Here is a 27,367-nt window from a genome sequence, read left to right as displayed (position 1 = left end):
GAACAGAGGAGAGGATATCTCCCCATAAATATCATCACCTGAAATATGCCCCATGTGTGCAATAACAAAATCTTTGAATCTTACTATTCCTGCTAGATGCAATGCCAACAAACATGCAACAGCCATGAATCCTACCGATAAATAACGCTGTAAGATTTGATAAAAGCCACCACGAATCTGTGGGTATTGCAGAGGAAACATTGTACAAGAGCATTTTGCTTCACCCAAAGCCTTCTCTAATGAGTATACCTCATAAAATAAGGACCCCTTCTACCTCAAATGGTCTTTACAACCATGCATCGCCTTGCACAACATACGTCTTTTGGCAACTAGCCACAAGTTATTTGTGGGTGGTTGAGGATCTACAACTATTGCTGCACACAAGTGGATCCTTTGCCTATTGATGAAGAGCAATAGCCTAAAAGGAGCCTAAAAGAAAGTCTCCCTTGTCAACTGTAGTAACAAGCTAAGGCATCCATGGCTTCCAAAAAGGGTGTTGAGAAAAAACAAGGTGGGAATCGCACTAAGGCCCTACCTTTTGGAATATTATGGTAGGTGTAAGTGTTCATATGCATTATGTGTAAATGTATGCAATGGAATGGTCTCTTCATTATGCTTTGGTTCAGTTGAAGTAAAAGTAGTCCATCATGGTTTATACATTTGTCTATTGTGGTGTTTTTTGAGAGGTATCTATGCTAAAGTCACCACTATGGCCATGCTTTCAACAAGGTGGCACAATCACTATGTCCCCATTTAGAGAAAATGTGAAGTAGCTCAGATAGATATTACAATAAACTTTTCCAATAACTTATAAAAGGGAAATGAAAGGTGTACAAAAGGGAAAGAGGAAAATGCAAGTAAAGGTGTTTGAATATGGAGAAAGGTAGATGGGTGAAAAGAGAGAATAGAGAAGAGATGAAAGAGGGGATAGGCCATTAAATATGAGTAAGGACGTGGCCATTTTAGTAAGAGACCCTCATTTCACATGCTTTTAATAAAAGTTGTGTCATAGAAGCTAAATGACAAACCAATTCACTACCTCTCATGCTCCTCTCATGTAAGGCTAAAAACTTAATCCACACAAAGTGACAAAATCATTTAGGATCGTCACAACGAGACTAAAGCCTAAACTTAAAGCTCATTACAATGGCCTAAACTACCATCAAACACCCATTAATAAGCCATTAACATGGTCAACTTGACCAAATGAACTAGCTTCTAGACAATGAACCTAATTAGCAAAAAACCTCTCCATCCCTCCATCGCCAATGTGCCTTCAAGGGAGAACATCTCATCTGTATGAACCTTAACAAACTCTATGCACTTGTCCTCAAGCACCTCCCTGATGAAATGGTACCTGAAATAAATGTGTTTAGTCTTTGTATGAAAGACTACATTTTGTACTAGTTGAATAGCACTCATGGAATCATGCAATGTCGGTACACCTGTATGAATCCCCAAATCTCCCACTAGCCGATGTTGGTTCTTCCCACATTTCTAGAGGGTTTGGCTTAAGTGTGGTATGAGAAGCAGGCTGAGGACATTCGCCAAAGTTGGCCGAGGTTGACAGCAGCTATGATCGAGTATTTCGACAAAGAAGAGGAGCCGGAGAATGTGTACTTGCAGGTGGCAAAGTTCAGTCTCTAGCCACCGATGTGATAAAGACCCTGACCCAACGATCACAGCACGACACACGAGACATCGAGGGGACACACAGATCACTCTGGGGGACCTCCCGTCATTGTTTAGACCTGGGATATGTCCCACGGGAGTCACGGTGGCTCTGGTCTTGTGTCGAGCCTCGTCCAAGAGACCAAGACGCATGGCACCCCTTGACGGGCACCAGCGTCCCATCACCAGCTATGCACCAGCCAGGGGGACATGACATACGGAGTGCATGGGCACACGTTTTGTGGCAAAGCACAATCAGGAAAAAGTTTGGCATTGGTTTTTAAGCATTCAATATGTGCTTTTACCCTAGTAGGGCATGATCGAGTATGATTTTTTCTTGAGTTCAAACCTAGGGGCTTAAAGTTTCGAGCTTGATTCCAATGACCTTTCATGATATAGGGACAAACCTAGAGGGTATGGGGTGGAAGCATCAAAAGGGTGCACAACACCATTTCTCTAGGAAAGGGAGTGATGACAAAGTGACTTTTTGTCTTAGAACTTATCCTCTTTTGTGATGTAAAGTGGTAGAAGAAGAGTGGAAAGGAAAATGAGGTATTCGAGAAGGGCCAAGCTAGGGCCGAGGGGGGAGGGGGGGAATGTGAGCATAAAATCAACGTCACGAAATAAGGCGGGTTTCACAAGCATCTACATGCCTATGGATGGGTGGATGATGAATCCACCAATGAAAAGGTGCACTCACGGATACCCAAAAATATAGCCGGCAAGTTGAGTCATGCTTCAAGCAGATTGCAAAAGTTGGGTAACAGTTACACGATGCCCAAGAGAGTGTCCGCTCTGTAACAACCAATCACATTCTAGTTTCATTGACAATGGATTTGAATTCAGGTCCCCTAGGTTAAAAATGTGGCACTTTACCAAGCCATCCAGTTTGATTTGGTGATATTTGACTGTAATTTTACTTTTGCAAACTTACAAACCATTTGCCTGTTTGTGAAAGAGCATAGACGGACTTTGAAAACACTCTGCTCATCCAACGGACAAAGTGACATCGGGGGCCCCACATCCGTCGGATGATTAGTCTTTTGAGTGCCCATCCTCAATGGTAAGGGGACATTCTAGCTTGATAGAGCAAGGTTGGGGCGATTCCGAGCCCAATAAAAGTAAAATAGGGAGTGTTCATTGGGGGAGAGAGAAAAGGTCAACACAAGCAAGCAAGAATCAAGGTGGAATGGAAGATGCTAAGGTGCACGATGGAGGAGAGAGAGAGAGAGAGAGAGACATACACACACACACAAAAGAGAGGGAGAGAGAGCGAGAGAGAGGGGATTCTTTTGTGAGTATTACAAAGAAAGGCCTGCATGAAAATTTAAAAAAATCCAAATTTTAAAATGGCGGTTTTGGAGCATCTTCGTGGCGGCGCAAGGCGACACGGAGGGAGCGTGAGCCGTCGGATTTTGCGGAGGAGATCGGGGCCGTCCATCCCTGGCAAACGAATATTCCTGCATGCGTCAATTATCTACGGCATTTTACGTGCAGGGAGTCGACGGAGTTCTCACCATTTCCACTTCCATCCCTTCAGCACATCCATCTTCAGTTTGCAATTCTCACTCCCCATCTCATCAATTTTTTTCTTCCTCCCCCTTACCCACCTTTCCAAATCCTTCCTATCATATTATCTTCCGTCCAATCATCCTTTTCAAACGACCCGCATTTGGATCCTTGCGGACTTCAGAGCCTCATTCCACGACACACATACAGCTCCAGAATCCTTCACTGGGATTTGACAGCCTCCACTAGATCTCACCAGCATAGTACAGAAAGGCTTTTTGACCAAGTTTCAAAGTGCTCCTCCCTGCTGAACTTTGCTTCTCGTTCAACTCCGAGGCGATCAGAGCGGCTTTAAGAGAATGATCGTAGAGACGCCGGACCGACGTGTCACAAGAAGCCTCTCCCGAGAGCTGCAGGCCAGAGTTGCCGCTCAGCCACAGGCTCAGATCTCTCATCCACAGCTTCAGAATCCGAATTATCTTAGAGGTTTGAGTGGATTGATGGGCGAGGCAGAAGGTTCTGGCAAGGGTCCCCAAAACGTCTTCAGGAATTTCAGTGAAGAAATGTTCATTAAGTCACTGGCGGAGGGGTCTATGGGTATGCCCACCCAAAACATGGAAGGCATTGGCTTTACAAACCTGACTCAAACCATGAGAACAGATAGCGAGGAGCTCTTCCACAGCTGGATGTCGAATGGGGAGGTAAGGTCAAAACTTCATGAACTTGCAGCCGGTGCCATTTATAACAGCCTCGAGGAGTGCAGAATTAAGATGGTCATTATCTCCTTGACCTTAATTTGCAGTAAAATCATACCCCATACAAGAGCTAGATCATTCTTTGAAATTGAGGGAGGCAAAAGTCAGTCATTTTTAAAAAGTACAGAAGATTACAAGCCAGGATATGGCACTTCTCACAATTCAGCTATAACCAACAGTTGAGTGATGAGTTGACAACCCCCGGCTATCTTGGGTCAGGAAGTTGTTTACATGCAAAAGAGACAAATGTGCGTGAATATAGGCCAAGTCAGTCGATTCAATATCTCAATATCATTTGCCGATTCAAAACTGCTTTAAGTGTTAACCATGTTACCGCTCATACTTCTGTAATGATCAAGCAACATGGTATCTCAACACTACAATGGGAGGAGGACATCTCCATCTTTTGACACTTGAGACATCTATAAATTATGATTCTGTATGATAGTAGAGAAGGCCTTTTGTGAAAGCGACTAAGTATCTCTTTTCTCTCTTAAGGAGAGTTTTGGGGGAGGACGATTGGGGAATCCTCCACCCTTAGATTAGAATTGAAAATTTTGGACCATTGGATAGAAAAAGTGGGACATGTGGATTCCAGACAACTAGATTCAGCGTGGGCACTTATGCGTGCACCCCTCCGCATCACCATAGCTTCCTTGTAGCTCGTGCCTTTCCTGTACCTTCCTCCCCTATGAAGAAGAAAATCCACCCATCCCCTTGCCACCGTGATCACCCTCACACCCTCTCGCTTGTACCTCTATACACTCTGCATCATCATAAGTGACCGTCGGATCACATCAAGGTCTTGGATGCATTTGATCAGCGCACCGAGTTACCATTTCGTTTCTTGAAAGTTCTCCTCATCGAGCCTGCTTTCATGTAGAGAGCAATGAGTTTTGCTGGTGGTGCCAGCCTCATTGCTAAAGCTTCAAGGAAAGGCTTGCCTCAAGATGCTGCTTGTTTGTCGCTGGACGGCAGTTGATCCATGCATGCTCTCTACTACTTTGATACAAACGAAACCGTGTTTGCTCCGGCATTGCTACTGTCGCATGCCTTTAACACATTCACTTTGTCAAGATGCCTGCAGCCTCGTACCCACATCCAGCTAGGAAGCCCCTCGATACCATTAAATTACATGAGCAACGCTGTTGCACCTGCTGCTGGACACGATCAACGCTGATCAAACGGGGAGAGAAGAGTATACTTTCACTTGCCGGCGCATTTTGATTTGTGTATAGAGAAAGAGAGGGAAGAATTAAAGAGAGCACAGGAGAGAATGGAGCGCATAGATTCATGCCATAGAAAAGTAGCTGAACAAGTGTCATGGTGAGGCAAAGTTTGATTGTTTGAAAGTGAGAATCTGTTGAATATCTTGACAAAACAAGCGACGTCAGAAAGACGGAGAGGGGTTAATGAGATACAGACGGATTTACTCCTCTGGGCCGCATGAAGTGGGTGTGGATGAATTTGTGAGAAAAATCTGAGGGGGAGAGCAAGTGACGGAGATCAGAGCGACTGGGATGATCCATCACAGAGAGATCAATGACTGAGTGAGAGCACACAGATCAGATGGACTTCTGTAGAGTGGCAATCCTTGCTGTCATCGTCTTCATCATCTGCTCGCAGCTTGCAATCGCCTCGGACACTGCTCTTGATTGTCCTGCAAATTCATCCTGCCCCCGTTCCTGTGGCAATATCTCCATCCCTTACCCCTTCTGGATCGGCGACCCAAACTGTGGAATTGCAGACTGCCAGATTGCCTGCTGCAACAACCAGCTTGGCTTCCCACATTTCTCTGGAACATTTTTTGGCTTCCCACTTATATGAAGACAAGCCCATTCATGCTTTGCATTTTACACGGATGATGGTGATGAGTAGTCAAGAATCATGCCATGTTGGATTAACTACGGGACCTCACCCTCTCTTCTTCACTGCATAAGCCGAACCTCTATTTTGCTTGAGATTGAGATGGATTTGGATGGATTTTGATTTCGCGCCGCCCATTTCTCTTGTGGTTTTGCCACAGGTTAGCACACTAGTTACATTTAATGCAATGGACTGTGCTCAATAGATGATCATTTGCTAGAGCTAAAGAGAGGCAATTATGGAGAACTTTCTCCTCAATGCAACAGCCTGTGCATACATGAAATCTATTGCTCTGATGGGAATGTGGGATTATGTGGCATCCAAACACTGTGCAAGCTTTTGCACTGCCTGATACATTAATGTTACCCTCTCTTTCTCTCTCTCTCTCTCTCTCTCTCTCTCTCTCTCTCTCTCTGTGAAGTGTGTGGCATGCTCAGAAGTGCAAACAGATTGCTTTTTAATGGTACACAATGATATGGTAGTCCTGTCATCCTCACGGGACATGATATTGTAGTCCTCTTCCTTTAACAGAGAGGACATCCAGCGCCATCGTATGCATTTTGCTTGATTTGTGAGGACCAGGGAACAACGTTAGATTGAGCTCATACGAGAGATGTCCATTCTTAGGGCCATTTCTGCTCCCATACACACACACACACCACGCTTCTATGCAAATGCACTGATTTCTTTAACTTCTGCTTGTCTATTGGCCAACTTCTAAATTATCTCCCTTTGTGTGTGTGTGTGTGCATACTTGCATGTTGTGTGCCCAGGAGACATAAGTACAAAAGCAAGGAAGGATGAACAATATTTTATTGAGAAGGTCGTTTTGGCAAGGGTAAATCAGGCTTATTTTCTCAGCCTCTATACTGTGCATGGGTAATGGGGAAACTCTCCTTGACAAGAGACATCATCCATGGGAACCTTCCACAGTCTTCCCCAAACAAAACTTCTGAAGTCTTCACAATTTTTTTTGGAGGGATCCAAAAGTCTGTGTCCCATGATGTAAATAATGATATCTTACATTATTAACCCTGCCTTTTGTTGTTCCACTTAATCCTATGCTTAGTGCAAGCCGAGAAAGAGTGTTTTGGAGTCTCATTTGCAAGGTAGTACAACGATATTCCTAGTCTCTTTGGCCAACCCACCTTTCTGCCAAAAGACAAGTGATCAGCAGAGGGGATTCTCTGAGGCTAGAGATTTCACCTACAGTGCACAGTCGTCGAAACTGTGCGTGGGAGATTTAACAGTTTTCATAGACCATGTCTTTTTTATTTAAGTCATGCTCTCCATCTTCCTCTGGAATGACACCTTTATCATCTCTATCAATGTTAAGTAAGGAATACATGCATGTAAGTGCTCAGTATCCCTGAGAATATAAGGATGCACATCAATCATCTTTTGAATGAGGGTAATCGAAGTTGGGAGGAATATGAAACACCTTGTAATGTTATATACACTAGTTCTGTACATTTTGACACTGATGTGCAGCAAAACCATCCAAATTGTGCTGCTGACTTGTTCCTTTTTAGACAAGATTAACACCAAGTGCTAAAAAATCCCAATGGGCATAATTTGTTCTCTTGTCATTTGACAAGGTCCTTCCAATGTAGGTTCCTGTTTAAAGTGTCTAGGTTCAGCTACATAGGGTGACCAAGTAAAACACAGACAAGGATGGGGCATTGGAATTCATTATGGAACCATACCTCACAACAACAGATAGTACGTTTCTAAATGAATGACCTGCTTGATTACAGAAAACATCAGAATTACAAGTTGCATACTTCATCATCAATCATCTGCTTCTTTCTACTTCCAAATTTGTTTTGTTTTCTTGATGTGAGTTTCCTATAGCACTCGAGCCATGGAAATTGAATTAGAAATGTGTGCCTGCCATTCTCGCGCTCGCACCTGCGTGTGCATGCACAAGTCCAAGGGCATCTGCATGTTTGTATGTGAGGGCTTGCACCAAGAGTGTGTATGTGCATGCGTTTGTGCCCAGGACATAGATTATCCTACCTTCTTGTCATATAATGATGTCTTCTTATGCTTGTAGTTGGTTGTCCCTTTCTTGGGGACTGCTTTTTCTAATAAAATGACAATTGGATTTCACCCAAAAAAAAGTGCGCGCACATATTTTCCCCCAACATTTTCTTTCAACCTTTCACTGATTGATTTACATTAAGACTGATTGATTTACATTAAGACATGAATTAAACTTGGATTGTGTAACTCACTCAACTTTGGTGTTTTCTAGCTACTGTGTGTATTTCATCCCAAGTGTTGTTTTGATAGTTTGCCTGCTTCTAAGATGTGATTGAGACTGGATGATGCTTATATCTCTTTGAGAACTTTACATTTCCAAGAGTTGAGAAGGCAGTTGCCCTTTTCAAGCATTACTGCGTTGGATTTGTTGCTTCGAGAAAGCCTGCAAGGTGAATCTGTTTGCTTCTTGACCTTGAGTGATTTAGTTTTCTCTTGTTCTGGATCTGCTAGGGAACGGCTTATCATCATTAATTTCATCAAGGACATCACTAAGGAATTTATGTTCTCAAGGTTGCTTCATTGGTCTTCATGTATGCTCTGTGTTATGCCTGATGTTTTGGGGTGGATATGATTCCTAGGGAGTGCATCAAAGAGGAAGTTTGCGTGTTGAAGTTCTCTTTGGTTCAGATTCTACGTGGTGGCTTTTTAGGCTTGGATCAGATGGACAAGCTCACTCATCTAGGGGTCATGGAAAATGAGACTTTCAAATAATGATCTTTCCATTCGAGTGACAGAATTGGAAATGTTGTTCTCATAAATGTTCTAGGGTGGAACTTGCAAAGTTAGACCCAGGCAATTCTGATCTTGAATATCTCTCTCAATTATCTTGGTTCATTGAAATGTCTTGTAGATCTAAGATCCATAACTAAATTTGAAATGAGCTATGGATCGATAACTCATTTCAGTCGATAAGATGTTTTTATGATCACATACTTTTGTGCGAAGCATGTGATCATCTTTGTTGTTCACATTTTTAGTGAACAATGTCATTCTATATTTACATTGCCTGCACCTCTTTACAATTACACTGCCTTGACTTCTTTACAATAGGACGTGTTTGCATGGGATTTTCAGATGTGAGACAATGATGGTATTTTTCTGCTTTTGGAATGGTACATAAAGGATCTCTTATTCACTTCTCTTTAGTTTTGCATTTATTTGCATGCACTTCTATGGAATGCAAAGTAGGCTCATCTTCAATTGTTATTGGGAATTTTCAGGGGCAAACTTCAGGCCAATTCCAACCTCCTTACCGCACTCGGCAATCTTCCCGCAGGTGTGCAATAGGAATTGTTTTTTAGTTAAACTTGGAAAGATGCAGGATCATTTCATTTACCTACTGGTGGCAAAGAGGAATATTATTATTTGAAACATTGTATTGCAATTTGGCACATTTCATTGTCCGGTGCTATTTTGGCTACCATTAGGAATCTTGATTGAAAAATGTAAATATGTTACTCTCTGAGTGTACGCCTAGGGATTTATCCATATAGTTGGCCAACTTTTGTATGGGCTGTTTTTGGGTTGCCCGCTTCATGGATCTCCTTCCGTAAACCATCCTCCTCTGCACTTCTTACCACCGCCTGTGGGGCTAGAGAACTGATAGTAGGCTGCTCCTGCTCCTTGGGTACCTGCTGCACCCCCATGCCCAACTGCTCCATTCGAGCCATCTTCCATTTTTCCCCCTTTGCTAACTCAACCGCTTCCTAAAAGCTTGCTACCAGCTTCAATTCAATCTTCATCCAAAGAGGCCCTCTTAGTCCTGTTATAAATCTCTCCTTCTTAAGAGGCCCCTAGCGCTGTACACCAACGGTCCCACAACTGACTAAACTGCTGCACATAAGAGTCAAGAGAACCCTTTTGTGTGAATTCCTGTATCTCGTGTCACAACCTATTGGGATCCTCCACCTTCCGATACCCGAGAGTGAAGATAACTTTTTCTTCTTCTTAAGGCCTCATTTTCTTCTTTCGAAAATCCCTGGCAAAGTGCTAAAAATTCTATAAATATGGCATTGGTCCTGCCATCTAGCAATCTCAATTCTTTGCCTAAAGAGAGAGCCATCCAGACGCTGGAGCAAGCAGTGGTCATAGAGATATTAGGGTAAAGACAAGGACCCTAACATGCGGCACCCCATCCATCTCCTTTTTTTTGGGCCAAAAAGAGTGATTATATTTTGCGGCACCCCATCCACCTTGACTGCCTTGCCACTGAAGAGGGCAAATCATGAAGAGGAGGTATCCAACGAACTAGACCAAAAGGGCTCCAATGGTAGGGAGGAGACAATGGTACACCTAAGTCCAAAGAGTTTGATGAAACTAGAGATGATTCTTCCTTGATGAAAACCTAGCAAAAAGGGAGAAAGAAAAATATTTCTAGAGCAAAGCTTTGAAAAAGTGCCGCTTAAAAAGAGGAGGCAATCTCAGCGGGGAGGAACCAAAAACCACTTGAAGGGACCTCTCCCTAAGTGTCAAACATCCTGAAGAAACCTCTCCCTAAGAGTCCAACACCCTGGACATGTGTGGATAAATCTGGGAGAAGGGCTGTCAGCATCCAATCTCAAGCTTGGATTCTAGAGGGGTGAGAGCAATGGATGCATGCAAAGAGATTTGTTGACTTCATTTTTCTCAGCTACTGCAACTCGTCTTCAGAAAAAAGACATTTTCTGATAGGCAGTGGATTTATTCAAAGAGACTTAGGATAATCTCCCGAGTCCTTCACACACAACCCCTAAGGGAGGTGTTCAATCATCATGGTCTGTCTTTTTTGAGCAATATCGCACTACCTTTTGCCTAATCTAATAGGATTTTATCTCTAATTGATACAATTCCTCCAATCTCAAGGAATTTTCATACCTTCCAAGCCATCAGTATACATTGTGCTTCCCATCATGATTTGTGGCATTTTAGGCAGGTAGAATGCTTGGTAGATGCTCTTGCATCTTGGCCTCCAATTATTGTACTTCTTGTGGAGTGAATTTATAGGGCTTCACCACATGACAACCTTTACATTGTGGGAGTGAGCTGCTTGGCTGGACTCATTTTGTGTTTGGAAACCAATGGCCACCATTCGGTTTATCTCTATCACAGGGACATGAATTTCTAAGCTTTAGGAATTACGGTGATGCCCTAGCCTCAAACTGATTAAAACAGCTCAAAGGACACTTCATGGCAATTAATTCCATGGGCAAGGCAAGCAAAGACAGCTATTCTAGGATCAGTTGGAGTGGGGGCCAAGCTAGTGGACGTCCAGCTTTCCCGGAGCAGCCAACTTTACTAGAGAATCTTGTTATTGCTGCATGCCTGCTGCCTTCTCAGAGTCCCAAATTTGAATCGTACCCTTCCAAAAAGCCTTTCAGGCTAGGCGCCTACCAAAAACGTTCTTCTCCAGACTATTTGGATCTCCCAGGCAATTCGTTTTTGCTTCCAGGAGGGAGAATCTGTTGAGTCGCACCAGCCAAAGGTCCTCCAGGGCTATCAGATCTGATTCTGCTGCTTCCAAGTCCACTCCAAGTGAGCGTTTTAAGAATTTGCACCTGTTTGAGTTGCTCCAGGCTCCCAGAACTGGAAGAAATCAGTGTTCCAGCCTTTGAGGGTGCCAGACTGTAAATTTTCGGGATTGGATTGCCAGGGGTCTGAGGGGTGCCAAAAGGAAATCGTTTTTGCTGTTTTTCACCTCTTCCAGGGCTGTTGCTGCTGATTCGACTGCTAGTGTCACGATCTGTGACGTATTCCTTTCTCTATTTCTAGACTTATGGATGGTTTGATGAATGGACACTTGTGGAAGAGTATGCCCTTTCGACAAGACACTTCCTATAAGGCACAACCTTTGCCCTTTCGACGGGACACTTCCTATGAGGCACAACCCTTCACAAGAGACATCCTATTGAAGAGACATTCCTATTGTAATGTACCCTCTCATCAAGGGTCACACCCTTCACAAGGGGTACACACCTCTTCATGCACATACCCTTTGGAGTACACACCTTTTCATGTGTGACTCTTCACTCTCTATATAAGAGAGGCCCAATTGTATGGATGACACACTACATCTACACTACAGACATTCAAGCAATACAATTATTCCTTGTTCTCTACTATCTCAGTCTCCTTTCTGTTCCTTAGCACATTTCTAAATATAGTAAATCTAGGATTTCTTACAGTGGTATCAGAGCAAAATTCGCTCCTGCCTGTAGGAAATGCCTCCCACCTTCTAGCGCCGATCTGATACATCTTTTCCGCTAGAAGGATATCCGTGCACATTGTGCATGGAAGAGATGGAGAGGATGAGCGTAAAAATTTTTAGCGCCAACCCTGCCTAAATTCATCGATGGCCTCTCCATCTCCCACACATCACGAGTTGATGTGAATGGACACGACAAAAATCGTGTCTTTTCAGGTGCTTGGCCTGTCCCAAAACCAAGGGATGCACCTTTTCCACCATCGGACACACCTTTTGATGAAGAGTCTCGACTCCTCACCCAAGGGACACACCCCATCGTGGACAAAAGGACACACCTATTCATGTAGGGACACCCCTTTTAAAAACAGGGACACACCCCTTCATGAAAAGGTGCACCTATTCCAAGGGTCACACCCCTTCGAATAGGCACACCTTTTAGGCACCAAGCACTTATAAAAAGGGTACCTAGAGGGGTAAAAAGGGGAAAAAAAATAAACCCAGCCCCTACCCTTAGGTTTACCCTAGCTACCCTAGGGTTAACTAAACCCCCAAATTAATTTTTGGGGCAACTAACCACTTTAGGCAGCCCCAATGAAAAGAGGCGCCCCTTCTTTGATATTCCGTACGGCCTGCACCGTACGGAACTACCCGCAGCCCTGCGCAGCCCTAGCCCTAGCCGATCTACATGCCAGCCTTGCGCAGCCCTAGAGCAGCCCTAGCCGATCTGCACGCCAACTCTGCACAGCCCTAGCCGATCTGCACGCCCTTCCTGCGCAGCCCTAGAACTCGCCTGCACGCCAGCCCCTGTGCAGTCAGCATCTCCTCGCCAGCACTCAGCCCCCCCCCTGCGCAGTCTTTTGCTTTGCCAGCCAAGCCAGCCTAACTGTGCAGCCCAGCCCTGCCTTCCTGCGCAGTCCAGCCTTGGGAACTGCAACCAGTTTTTCGCCATTGACAGCCTGCAGCCCCCCCCTTGTTTCGCCATCTTTTCCTGCCAAATCAGCACCAGTTGCAGCCTCCTCTCGCGATGAAGACAGCCTGTTAATAGTCCGGACCAGACAAGCCTCGATTCGCTCCTCGCAAACCACTGCAACATGGATCTCTGGACAGCGATTTGCAGCCTTCTTCTACGCAACAATTTGGCAGATTAAATTATTGCCAGGTGGAGTCTTTCCAATCTGCTTTTAAGGATTCTCTTGTCATTAACAAATTACAGCAAATGAAAGAATCTCCCTTAAAAGCATGGAAACCCCTGGTAATTCACCCGGCATTTCAAGGACACCTCAGGCATCAGCTACCACACAATATCGTGTTCAAATTGCACAACCAGCCCATTTCGGAGCTTTTGCATCGTGGGTTTTTTGTGTCACATGCCCTCCTAGTGATTTGGACCACATCCTATATCTTCTGCGTGAGGCACCTCAGTTACATTACTTCCTCAGCACAGTCCAGGTTGTGTTCCACGAGACACGAAGATACGCAGAACCCGATATTCCTCAAGAGTTTGCTGTCCATCTTTGGAGAGAATTTTACCCCTCACCTTCGGCATCTCCAGGGTACTCTCCACCTCCTTCAGCTCCCAGATATCCTCCTCTACAGGTTGTACCTTCTCCAAGTCAGTATTTACACTCTGAAGGCACTCCTTCTCCTGGATATCCTCCACTTCCGACAGCAGCTCCCTATCCCTTCTCAGATCCGTGGACTCTGCAACCTACTCCTGTACTCTCACAAGCAGTAACACCACTTTCGGCATCACCAGTGTTACCTCAGACAGGACCTCCTTTACCAGACTTTCACAGGTGGTTCCATCCTGCCTCGCCTGCCCCCTCCAACATGAGCAACCTCAGGGAGCAGCCCGAATCTTCTTCCAGGAATGGTTCAAACTAGAGCGCAAGTTCGTGCTTTTCTCACAGGGATCTCCGATATGTCGCAATGCTCGTGTGAAGCCTCTCCAAAGATCAAAGACTCAAGTCCAAAAAAGACCCCTGAAGTCAACGTACAAGGCGAAACACTACTGCAACTTCAAATTTCCCAGCTTCAGGACAGCATCTCCGACTTGGTCCAGAAAGTTCAACAACTTCAAGATTCTCGCAGTACCACACATACAGAGGATGACATGACGCAACCAGACAACTATGCGGATTCATTCCCACCAGAGATAGAAAACACTGAACTACGTGCCCTCTACCGTTTACTTCAAGCTTCCAAAACTAAAAGACTTGACATCAAACTTCCGGAAGCCTACACTGGTCAACGCAATCGCCGAACAGTTGACCAATGGCTCGCAAAAATGCGCATGTATTTTGATACTGTTGACCTCACTAAAGGCAAAAAGATCGCCTTGGCAGCCTCCCTCCTCAAGGATACAGCTTTTCTATGGTGGCAAAGATGCTTAAAGGATGCCAAAAGTGTTTTAACATGGGAACGTTTTGAACACGTGCTCCGTAAGCAGTTCATACCTGCCAATGCGGACTTCAAAGCACGTTCAAAACTCCGACAGTTGGGGCAAACGGACTCCCTGTCTTCCTACATCTCTCAGTTCACCACATTAGTGCTGGAGATTGATGGTTTAACTGAGGATGATCGCCTTCATGCTTTCATCTCAGGCCTAAATCCCTCGTTACGCATTGATGTCCTTAAAGCAAACATCACCACCACAGCTGGCGCTATTGCTTACGCAGAGCGCATTACAGATTTCCAAAACACAGGGAAGCAGAGTGCTAATCGCACACAGAACTCTTCTATGGCCAAAGGTGCTCGCCCTCAAGATAACACCAAGTTTCGAAAAAACTCCGGTAATCAAGGGCAGCGACAGTCTCAAGATCCCCAGAAGACTCATAAATCATATGCTGGATTCCAACAGAAGCACTCCTCCAAGGATCGCACCTCTTCTTCTTCACAAAGTCATCATTGACATCCCCAACATACAGGTGCAGCCACTGACAAGAAGAACAACTCCAGCACAAAAGGACTTTGTACCATCTGTACAGGCAACCATAGATGGTTCGATTGTCCCAAGCGACCAAAGCAAAATTCCAATATGGAACCTAGCACTTCCCAAAGAGAAGATGCTACCCCAGCACAAGACAAGAAAGGCAAAGCTGTTCGAATGGCAAATACCATCCACCTGAGCCTTGCCAACAACCCTGAACCTTCCCCGGCCACTCAAGTACTTTGTGTTCAAGGATCGATTCATGGAACAACGGTCACTATCCTCATCGACAGTGGCTGTTCTCATAACTTCCTATCTAGTTCTATGGTCGACAAACTTCGGTTGACCACCAGTCCTAGTCTCATGGACCATCAGATTGAACTCGCAAATGGAACTACTTTCTTGTGCAACACCAAGATCAAAAACTTGTCTTTTCGCATCCAACATCATACGAACAAGTTGAACTTCGACATCATGCCTCTTTCTCGGTACGATGTCATACTTGGACAACAGTGGCTCTACGACTATGATCCATCAATCAGTTTTCGCAGCCATACTATCCAGTCTGTCCACCAGGGAAAACTTATTGAGCTAAATGGTTCTAGGGACTCTCCTTCAACCCCAGTTGCCTCTGCCCTACAAGTAAAGAAGTGGGTTCGTAAACGCCAAGTAAAGACTTCACTTCTATTGGTTACGGCAGTCGAGGAGATACCAACAAAGGATCCTCATGAATACCTCAACCAACCTTTTTTCCAGCATTACCTGGATATTTTTACACAGGAATTACCAAAGCAGTTACCACCTCGACGACCAGTGGATCACCCAATCGAACTTATTCCCGGCAGTAATCCACCGTCGAAACCTCCTTATCGGGTTTCTTACACTCAAAATGAAGAAATCCAAAGACAGGTCACCGAACTACTCGACAAAGGTCACATTCGGCCCAGTCGCAGCCCTTTCGGATCTCCTGTACTACTTGTGGAAAAAAAGAATAAGTCAATGCGTCTCTGTAGCGACTACCGAGCCCTCAACAAGCTCACTATAAAAAACAAGTATCTATTGCCTCGCATCGATGACCTCTTCGATCAACTTCTACACGCAACACAATTCTCAAAGATTGATCTTCGTTCAGGTTATCATCAAATTCGCATACGCGAAGGCGATGAGTACAAGACAGCTTTTCGAACAAAGTATGGAGACTATGAATGTTTGGTCATGCCTTTTGGGTTAAACAACGCCCCGGCCACATTCATGACACTAATGAACGACATCTTCAGGCCTTTCCTCGATAAGTTCGTCATCGTTTATCTCGATGACATCCTCGTTTTCAGCAGATCCCTACATGAGCACAAACAACATCTTCACCAAGTTTTTGAAGTTCTCCGCACAAATTCTCTCTACATCAACATTGAGAAGAGTGAGTTCTTCAAAACCTAACTCGAATATTTGGGACATGTTATTTCAGCTCAAGGCATCTTTGTGGATCCCAAGAAGGTCGAGGTAATCCGAAACTGGTCTACTCCAAAGAATGTTCATGATGTCCGCTCTTTTCTCGGATTGGCAAACTTCTACCATACAAAGGTCTATCAGTTTTCCGAAATCGCAGCTCCTATGTCCGGATTATTGAAAAGCACAGCAATTTTTTAGTGGCTTTCCGAAACATAGTATAGTTTCCAACAACTCAAGCAAGCACTCACTACCACACCAGTTATGGCTATTGCTGACCCAAACCTTCCATTTGAGGTCATGACCGACGCTTCCGACATCGCTACAGGAGCAGTCTTGATGCAAGAAGACAGAGTTATTGCTTTTAACAGCCATAAACATTCTGATATCCAAACCCGATACCCGGTTTATGATAAGGAGTTTCTTGCCGTTGTACATGCTTATCGCTCTTGGAAACATTATCTCATGGGAGCCGACTCTGTGGTCAAGACAGACCATTACTCTTTAAAGTATATCTTTACTCAACCAGTCATGAACGCTCGACAAGCACGCTGGGTTGAGTTTCTGGCCAACTTTCACATGACCATTGAGTACATACCAGGACTACGCAATGTAGTTGCAGATGCTCTCAGCAGGTTACCTCTAGCATCAACCATGGTAATCTCTACATTATCTGTGGATGTTCCGAATTCATTCAAAGGGAAGTATTTCAATGATAAAGATTTCGGCACAACAGTATAGGTTCTTTCAAAAGATCAACCTTCGACTTCCGAACAGAAGATTTTCTCATCCTATTCTTATACAGACGACCTTCGGTACTATCAAGATCGCATCTGTGTACCACATGACAAGGATGTTCGACGTCTTTTGTTAAAAGAGCATCATGTAGTTCCTTATGCTACCCATCCAGGCATCAATAAGACTTATCGGTTACTCAGTGCAACATACTACTGGCCTCAGATGAAAAGCGACGTCATTAAAATGGTTACATCTTGCTTATCTTGTCAACAAATGAAAGCAAGCCGACGACTTCCAACAGGACTTCTTCAGCCTCTTCCAGTTCCAACTGAAAGGTGGGAAATTATTTTCATGGATTTCATTACAACACTACCACGATCCTCCAGAGGTAACACTCAGATTATGGTAATTGTTGATCGATTGTCCAAAATGGCACACTTTGTTGCTTGCAAAAGCAATGCACAGGCTCCGGACATAGCCAAACTTTTCATACAACACATCTTCCGACACCATGGATTACCCAAGAATATCATATCTGATAGAGATCCTAAGTTTACCTGTCACTTTTGGATTTCCCTGTTCGAATCTTTGGGTACAACTCTACTGTTCAGTTCAGCCTACCACCCAGAATCAGATGGCCAGACTGAAAGAGTCAACCAAGTTCTGGAAGAAATGCTTCGACATTATGTTCAGTCACGCCTAGCAGCTTGGGAAGAGTATCTACCACTCCTTGAGTTTGCTTATAATAACTCTTTCCATAGTGCCATCAGCATGACTCCATTCCAAGCAGCTTATGGACACACTCCGATTGTACCAACGAATTTTGTACTTCAACATCGAGTGGCCCTAGCTGATCAACTGGTTCAAGAAATGCAAGACATTCTACTGCAAGTTAGGGATCATATGCGAAAAGCGCAAGAGCGGTATCAACGGTCTGCCAACAAACATAGACGTCACCTAGAATTTGACACTAGTGACATGGTGCTATTATTTGTAGCCCCACATCGCTATAAGACGGTTAAGTCTGTGTTTCCTAAGTTGCGACCAAGATACTATGGACCTTTCCAGATTGTCAAGAAAAATTCACCTTTAAGTTACAAATTGGAATCACCACCATCATGGGGTAAAATCCATCCAACATTTCATATTTCTTGGCTAAAGACGTACATTCCAGGCGATGAAGCAGTTCCTCCTGCAGGTGATTATGTCCCAGAAATTGAAGATGATTATGTTCTCCTTATTCCTGAGCGTATTCTGAACCATCGACAGCGAGAGACTCGACATCAACTTATCACGGAATTCCTTGTTCTTTGGCAAGATCTGGATTTTCGACAGGACACTTCCTATGAGGCAAAACCTTTGCCCTTTCGACGGGACACTTCCTATGAGGCACAACCCTTCACAAGAGACATCCTATTGAAGAGACATTCCTATTGTAATGTACCCTCTCATCAAGGGTCACACCCTTCACAAGGGGTACACACCTCTTCTTGCACATACCCTTTGGAGTACACACCTTTTCATGTGTGACTCTTCACTCTCTATATAAGAGAGGCCCAATTGTATGGATGACACACTACATCTACACTACAGACATTCAAGCAATACAATTATTCCTTGTTCTCTGCTATCTCAGTCTCCTTTCTGTTCCTTAGCACATTTCTAAATATAGTAAATCTAGGATTTCTTACAGCTAGACTGCTTGGGAACTGCTCCAGATCAATTCACCTCCTTGCATGCTGCTGCTCCAGGGTTTCTAGAGCCCTCTGATCAGTTATTTGTCTCCCAGAAGCCCTACAGTGGTCTTAAAACCTTCAGCATTTCTTGCCTTGCTGAAGTTGACCTCTCTGTGAGCCAGGAAAAGCCAGGGTTGGTTGTGTTGCTACCTGCCAAGACAAACTTCGCTGATTTTCTCCTCTGCTAGGACTCTCTTGGAGCTGCTAGGTTAGAATTTATCACCTAGATACGGAAGAAAGGTCGCTCTGGAATGTTGCATTGGGCTGGGATGCCTTTCTGAGAATTGAATTGTATGCATAGTAGGACAGAATTGCCTGTGAATGCATTCTTCAGTTGGCTGTTTTTGGTTGGATGAATGGGAATGCTTTTTACTATATTTTTTACGCCTTCTGAATAAAAGATTAAAAAACACTGAAAGGGGCGCTAAATTTTAGGGCCAATCTGATGTCTAGTGCAGATAGGGGCAAGCTAGCTCCTCAATGTTGGCTTTGGAATTGTTTTGTGTGTTGTGGATATTCTCTAAGTGGCTGAAAGTTAAACATTTGCTGGTTGTTATCTGTTCACCGCCCTTTGGATTTCCCGAAGGCCGGTTTCAGTGGTGGTTCCAGTGCCGGGACATCACCAACTTTCCCAAGGGGGTGAGCCCGTGGTTTTAATTGGGCAAGAACAGCAAAACTGATTTACAGCCTAGAGAATTGTACAGACATGGCACCCAACAGTGATCGGAGGACGACTCTATGTCCTTTCAATGGTGGGAAGACGAAGAAGAGCAGGATGACGAGGAACAATACGTTCCATCGGAGCATGCCATTGAGGTTTCCCAAGATGAAGCAAATGAAGTTAAACAGGAAAATGTTGATGCACGGTTCACGGCACAATTGCAAGGAACTGCACAAACTTTGGCACAGTTGATGCAAGATCCACGTTTTGCATAGTTTATGAATGTCCCTTTGAAGGCGAAAAAGAAAAAGAAAAGGCAACAGCTTGGCATGAAGCCTCTTGCATCTGGTGCTGGTGGGAATGCCCATAATTTTCCATTTTTCAATTCGGGACAGCAGACTTTCCCTTATTCTTTTAGGCATTCAGGTTATTTTGGGGGAGGTTCAGTATTCCAGGCTATGGTTGGACAGCCTGAGCAAGGCAAGGAAATGCCTGGAAATTTTCCTTTTGGATTTCCGCCAGACATGATGGGCTATCACGGTCAAATGTTTGGTGGAATGCCCAATATGATGTATGGTAATATTGGCATGCAGCCAAGGATGTAGAGATTGCTACACCTGGCATGATGGAATTTTTTTATGGTATGCCTGGAATGAATGCAATGGGACCAGGAATGGTCAATCCTGCTACGAGTAATGGAAAGAGTGCACCTAATGTTGGAAATGTTATGCAGCCTCCGTATTTACAGCCACCTATCTATAACAATCTCTCACCTAGGGGAGCTCAAACTACCTCTACTACTCAGACCCTAGCAGATATCTGGAGCACGATCATTCACACGCTCAAGGGTTAGTGGGATCAGATACAGGGAGAGTCCCGAGCAGGGAAGGAAAAGAGACGACGTTTCCTTCGCGACTGGGATCACCGGGAGTTATTCTTCCAGCACTTTACTCAGAGTCTTCAGTGGCATTACGCCCCTCCACCGTGGCTGTTTGTCCACTCCCCGATGATTATGCCCTAGGAGGCTTGTATTTAGCTTTTTGACTTCTCGGGCTGAATCTGTTTTGTGATTACAGCCCGCTGGCCTTTAGGCCTTCTTGTACTCTCGCTTTCAAGTAATATAACTAGCACTGCTTTTTGCGCAAAAAAAAAAAATCTCTCACCTAGGGGGAAGGAGAAGGATTATAAAGAGGGTGGTGCAGCTGTGAAATTCGACATGTTTAATGGAAGTCAAGATAGGCTGAAAGCTCTCACGTTACAACAATTTGATGCAGCCTAGTCATGTGGGAATTTCATTGAGTCGTCAAAAGTCAGGAATGTGGCCACTTTCTTGAAGGGTAATGCTCTACAATGGTGGACCAATCTCCTTTTTCAAGGCAGAGTACCTGTCACTTAGGTGGAATTCAAGCAGGTATTTTCAACTGCATGGTTGAATACTACCTTTGAAGTCGACATTATGACTGCCTGGCATGAATTGGATGCAAATAGTTGCCGCAATCTCAAAGAATACAATAAGGAATTTTGGGAAGAACTGTTGACAGTCAGTTCCTATCAGCATGTTGATCAAAAAGGGAAAAAGAAAAAGCCATCTACTGGACTTGTGAATGACATGATCAGTGAAAAGAAATAGGAGGATGACACGGAACTTGTAGAGCATGGGGAAAAGTATGTGACCGGACAGCTTTATTCTTCTTTGATTCACGTGCTAAAGCAAATTTCATCTCTCCAGAGCTAGCGGGCAAGCTCGGTACACGTCTAGATTAAATGGGTTCACTTACAGAAGCAAACATGGCTGGTATAGGGCTGAGTACGCCCATCACTCCGATTATTGGAAAGCTCTCTCTTCACATTCAGAGTTATGTCGATACATAAGAGTTTTATATACGTCTCTGAATGGTTGTGATGTTGGGAATTCCATGGTGTTATCGTCTTCAGGCAATAGTTGATACATACAATAAGACAGTTACCCTAACTTACAGGGAAAGACTCATGTACTTGATGTAAAACTCAAAGGGGAGTGTATCTTCTTCCACAATTACTTCAGTAATGAAAAAGCATATTTCTGTGTATTTGATTTTTGCAAAAGAAAAAGAGAGAGATGCTCAGCCACCTCTTTTTGTCTTGGATAAAGAGCAGATAGATTTCTTGTGTGAGTTTCAGGATTGTTTTTCTGAATCTTTACCAGGGGAACTCCCATCAAGAGACCCAAAGATCATGCCATAGATATTGTGCCGGGTAGTAGCCCACCGAATATACAACCCTACAGAGTTAGTGCTAGCCAACGGGAAGAAAGTCTCACCTGAGATACAGCTTGCTGATGGTATATCTGCCATGAGACTTCTAGATCAGTGTACTAGTCATTGTAAGTTTCGGTTCATATATATATCTGCAATATGACTGGTTATCTCGCGCTCTACCGAGCCATATGTTGTATATATTTGCTGTTTTTTTAAATTCAAGTACAACTCTGAGCAGGTACTTGTAATCTTGGTAGAGTCTACCACTCAGTATTTTGATTATCCTGATTTTTGTACTTGCTGTTTTTGAACCAGCAAACGAGGTTGTTTGCTGTGTTTCAAGAGGGGGGTCTATCACAGGGAAGTGAATTTCTAAGCTTTAGGAATTTATGGCGACTGCCCTAGCCTCAAACTGGTTAAAACAGCTCAAAGGACACTTCTATGCAATTAATTCCATGGGAAGGCAAGGATTTGAAGGTTAGAGATGGGTAAAAATCCCTCTGGCTAGATTGGGCATGGAGGCCACATGTGGCGCAAGTGACTTTGCAGGGCAAGCAAAGGCAGCTATTCTAGTATCAGCTGGAGTGGGGGCCAAGCCAATGGACATCCAGCGTTCCCAGAGGAGCCAGCTTCACTAGAGCATCTCGTTTTTGCTGCATGCCTTCTATCCACGCCTTCCTAGAGCCCCAGCTTTGAATCGCACCCTTCCCAGAAGCCTTCCAAGCAGGTACCTACCAAAAACGTCCCTTTCCAAGCTGTTTGGAGCTCTTAGGCAATTCGTTTTTGCTTCCAGAGGAAGAATCTGCTGGGTCGCACGAGGTCTTTTAGGGCTGCCACATCTGATTTTGCCGCTTCCAGGTCCACTCCAGGGTCTCTAGACACAGAGTTTTCAGAATTCGCACTTGTTTGAGCTGCTGCGGGCTCCCAAAACTGGACAGAATCAGTGTTCCATCCTTCCAGGGTGCTAGACTGCTACCAGATTCAAATCGTTGTTCAGGATTGGACTACCAGGGGCCTGAGGGGTGCCAGAAGGAAATTGTTTTTGCTGTTTTCCACCTCTTCCAAGGCTGTTGCTACTGATTTCGACTGCTAGACTGCTTGGGAACTGCTCTAGATCAATTCACCTCCTTGCTTGCTGCTGCTCCAAGGTTTGTCGGATGCACGGGAGTGCTTTTACTGTATTTTTTATGTCTTTTGAATAAAAGATAAAGAATTACTGAAAGGGGCGCTAAATTTTAGGGCCAATCTGGTGTTAGGTGTAGGTAGGGGCAAGCTAGCTCCTGAATATTGGCTTTGGAATTGTTTTGTGTGTCATGGATATTTTCTAAGTGGCTGAAAGTTAAATATTTGTGTGAAGTCAAGTGCCGATGGAATGTGTGAAGTGTGAAGGCGTTCGCTGCTCCTCTCCCAGTGAGCTTTGCTGCCCCCCCCCCCCCCCCCCCCCTCCTCTCTCAGCCAGTCCCCTCTCCCTCTCCCTCACCCTAGCTGCCCCCCCTCTCCCTCCCCTCGCCAGCCCCCTGTCTCTCTCTCCTCCTCTCCCTCTCTCCTCGCCAGCCCCCTCTCCCTCCTCCCTCACCCTCCCGCTCTCCTTCCTCCTCCCCGCCCTCCCTCTCCTTCACCCACCAGCCCCCCCACCCCCCTCCTCCACCCCCGCCCCCTCCTTCCTCCTCCCCTACTCACCCCCTCCCCTTCCGCCGGATTGGTATACACCAGCAGTTAGCGTCCCTTCAGAGGGAAGAGGAGAAGAGGCCCACAGATGCTTGGATTCAGGAGCGCCTTGCTGCAGCAAGGGCTCATATACAAATATTGTTGGATCAGAGAGCAGAGTATGCCTTTCATGCACGGGAATCCTTTTGGATTCGGATGGGTGGTAGGGTCAACAAACACTTTTTCTCTAATCATGGGCCCAGACATAGTAGAGATAGTGTCTCACAGCTTGTTGACTCAGACGGGGTGTTACAATCAGATCCTGATGCTGTCATGCGTGTAGCTTCATATTTTTACCAAACTGTTGTCTTCCATTGTTGTTGTGGTTGCGGTTGCGTTGTTCTCCAAGGTGATTTGCAGGATGCATATCATCGTTACCTATTTCTTCTTCAATTGTTAGGTCCTCCATGCTGCTTGTTGATGGTGAGAGGTTGAATTCTTAAAGAGCGTCGTGCAAAAGTATGCAGGTGCTAGTCTTCATCTAGATCTTAGGTGCATACACAATGCTTAAGTGTATCCTTTAAGTGAGTGCATTTGACTTTAAATTCGCAATTGATTTCGACCTTCGTAGCCCTATAATGGCAAAAAATATGCAATCAACGAGTCAAAATCAGTGCCTACGTAATAGTGACTACCAAGACTGTAAATGATGGTAAAAAGTCTTGAAAATTATCGTTTGAGATTGGACGTTGTGTGAGTGAACCTTGTTGTCAGACTGGGTGTGATTTGGTCTTTAAACGGCCAAGATATAGGCTCCCAAAAAAGAAGTAAAAATGTTAAGGGGGTTAGAGTTGTGTTAGTGTAGTGGGGACCGTCGTGTTAAAAATGTGTGTAGGATTGTCCCATGTGAGTAGGAAAATGTGCCGGTGCAGACGGATTGTCAATCAGAAGTCAGGCTGTGGCTCTATGGAGGTGTCCCAATTAAGTTTTTGCAGTGGGACCCTAGGGAATGGGAGTGGATAGATGAAGGGCATCCCCTTCTTTCATTACACGATCAGTAATGCTAGGAAATTCCAGCTCAGCTGTAGGGGTTGGAGGCCCACCAAAGCTCCTTACTGGGAGAATTATTAGATTTCTACAGACTTGCAGAAAATTTTTTGGCAAAGGCTGTGGAAATCCCACTGGAACGGAAAAATCACTCTCTCCTTTTGGCTTTCTATTCATGGTGGGATAGCAGTGAATCATTGGAGATCTAGGTTCGGGGCTGACCCTACTTGCCCTCGTTGCCTTCCGCTTCGGAGACAATACAACACTGCCTTTGGGATTGCAGACAGGCGAGAATCATATGAAAGGGGATTGCAAGACTTTTCAGCACTTTTGTTAGCCTCCCCTTCTATATGACCTGGGGATCAGTGGCTTGGCTCTCTCTCTCAGGGCCCCAGGTTTTCTTCGAGAGACATGACTCGTCTTGGGCTCTACACATCCGATGACACCTTGTGGAGTCATGCTCTTTAGAGGATGTTCCGGCCACTCTCTTCAGGGCTACTCATTCCTCGGTTGACTCTTTATGGTAGGTTTTAGCTAGCATTGCAGCATGGCACATTTTTGGAGAGCCAGATGCACTGAGGCTATGGAGGGTTCTCACGTTCACCCTTCTCAGATTGGCCAGTACTTGGACAGATATGGTACACACTCTGATGGCCATATGGGCGACCATGCAGGGATCCTCTCAAGCAGCCCCCTCTAGGAGAGTTACTTTTCTCAGGGATTGGAGAGACCCTCCCTTCCTTGCTGAGACTTCTACAGGGTTGAGTTGGCATTTTCAGCCTCAGCCTTGGTTCCTTTCTACCTCATTCTTCTAAGGTGTTTTTTATTACATGCTTAGCATGTTGTATTTCTGCTTAGAGCTTGCTCTAGCGAGTTTCTTTCTTACTTAATAGAAGTCTCTTTTTTGCCCCCAAATAAAAAAATTTGCCAATCGTTATTTGTTCACTGCCCTTTAGATTTCCCGAAGGCCGGTTACAATCTTAGTCCTGTAATCAGATCATCCATAGATCCACCAATTCTTCCAATATGGGGCTCTTTATGGAAGATCATCTTAGTGGCACCTTTTGGAAAAATCAATGCACATTTTACAAACATATAATAAGAATTGATCTATTGGAGAATGGGGAGATCATGTGACAAACTTGGTTAGAGATCATGCATGCTTTATAGAGCCATTAAGATTGTTGCTTCAGATATAGAGATTATTATGTAGGTAGAGATAGAGCAACTATAATTATGAGTGTGGGAGTATGGCTTCAGTTTCAGAAAGTATGGAGTTACACTATACCTCCTTGGCTCAAACCTCTATGATTATAGGACTAGGACCTGCATCTGTAACACAAATGATATGGTTTCTTGAACTTTACCGTTTCTTTTTGGCCCATCTTCCCATAACTGGGTTGAATCTTTCCACCATCCTCCCCTAAATGATGTACTTGATATGGGCTTGAAACTTGCTAAATTGTACTTTCTCCTTTTTCTATGGACTATTATGTGCAACTTTAGGATGAATTATCCAACAAGAAGGCGATTGTTACTTGAGTAGCAGTGACTAGAGGATCGGAGTACCAGTGACCAGGAGACCCAAGTACTAGTGGCGGATCACCATTGAATCATTGACCAGGGGACCTGAGCACCATTGACTAGGAGACCTCCTTTGGCCTCCGATAATACCTCCAAAAGAGCCTGAACCCCAGAGACCCCCCGCCCCCCCCCCCCTTCCCCTTTTCGCCGTCACTAATGCCATTGGTAGAGAAATAACTCTTACTTGATGTTACTTCCAAAATTTTTAGTTGGATTTATCCTCCATGTGAGGGATATGTGTTCACAGTAAAGTTTCAAGTATATTTAGCTCTAAGATGTGATTTTTTCGTAGTATCCTTGTTGTGTGCGAGTTTTTGGGAAATTTGAAGAAATCTATATATTTTGTGCATTATTTTTTCCCCAAAAAAATAGATGATAATTTTATTGAGAAAAAGTCATATCTATAATAATACTAACAAGACCTGGGGTGCACCTAAACATATGTAACCATACAAAATGGGTTCAACATTAGAGGCTTCGAATTCAATACATTCACAGAGATATACACATTATAGGGCCTTTTGAAATCACACAGTGATTAAATCCACACTTTTACAAAGAGTAAGGAATGTAACACCCATATGTAAGTAGGGGTTTAAATATACCCCTTGAATGCATGTTATATGCAAGTATTCCTAGTAAGGCACCACCGGGCGACTAGGCTTGAGGATTGCGTTTATCATTGTGTTTATCGCTTGTCTTCTTTTAGCATCCTTTTTTTGGCTTCCCCTTTTCTTAAACTAACATCAATGGATGTTTGTTTTTTTTACTTGTAGGATGTCCACTGAACTAGCTGCTCTTCTAGCTCAGCAATCCAATAAAACCGTTAGTAGGGTTGACAGTTTTGACCAGTTTCTACAAACAAACCTAATCCTATCAGATGACGTGGCTGCGGACAGTAATCAGCCCAAACACAGGTTTATCTTGTCAAATACGTTTGAGATAAATGCAGCCTGTTTTTTTTGACAAATTTACAGAAAATCTTTTCAGAAGTTGCTAGCAAGCACTCAAATGCTATGGGATTTGGTTTCATAAAGCTTCACCTTATACTAGAAGCGATAATACCAAATAATTATTGCCTTTTAAAGCTTTACTTTACCTTTATATTCTTGCCTTTGTTTTTAAAAGGTAATGGAGAGCCTCACATTGGAAAGGACTTTACGAAAATAGGAAAAATGTTTTATTCACTTGAGATACCTATTAGAATGTGAAATGCCATTATTTTAAGTGGAAATGTGCTCATTCATTAAAAATTGACATTTGGTTCTGCAACCACATTCCTTCATCTTTTTCAAAATTACGTGGAAACCAAGGA

The 27,367-nt window shown here is 44.2% G+C and overlaps 1 protein-coding gene across 1 annotated transcript in view; it reads left to right on the top strand.

The window, feature by feature from the left end:
- The first annotated feature begins 3,539 nt into the window (after window positions 1-3,539).
- LOC147898822 (protein CYCLOPS-like) overlaps window positions 3,540-27,367 on the top strand; it is a 74,526-nt gene continuing 50,698 nt past the window's right edge. Inside the window, exons 1-3 of the mRNA XM_087379236.1 lie at window positions 3,540-3,881; window positions 9,068-9,123; window positions 26,829-26,969. Of these exons, the coding sequence (XP_087235362.1) occupies window positions 3,540-3,881; window positions 9,068-9,123; window positions 26,829-26,969 (539 nt within the window). The remainder of the gene's footprint in view (window positions 3,882-9,067; window positions 9,124-26,828; window positions 26,970-27,367) is intronic.

The sequence above is a fragment of the Dipteris shenzhenensis genome, chromosome 9 (assembly GCF_047967505.1).
Source record: "Dipteris shenzhenensis isolate YYH24624 ecotype China chromosome 9, Dip_SZ_1.0, whole genome shotgun sequence".
Taxonomy (NCBI): domain Eukaryota; kingdom Viridiplantae; phylum Streptophyta; class Polypodiopsida; order Gleicheniales; family Dipteridaceae; genus Dipteris; species Dipteris shenzhenensis.
This window is presented reverse-complemented; position numbering and strand designations above follow the sequence as displayed.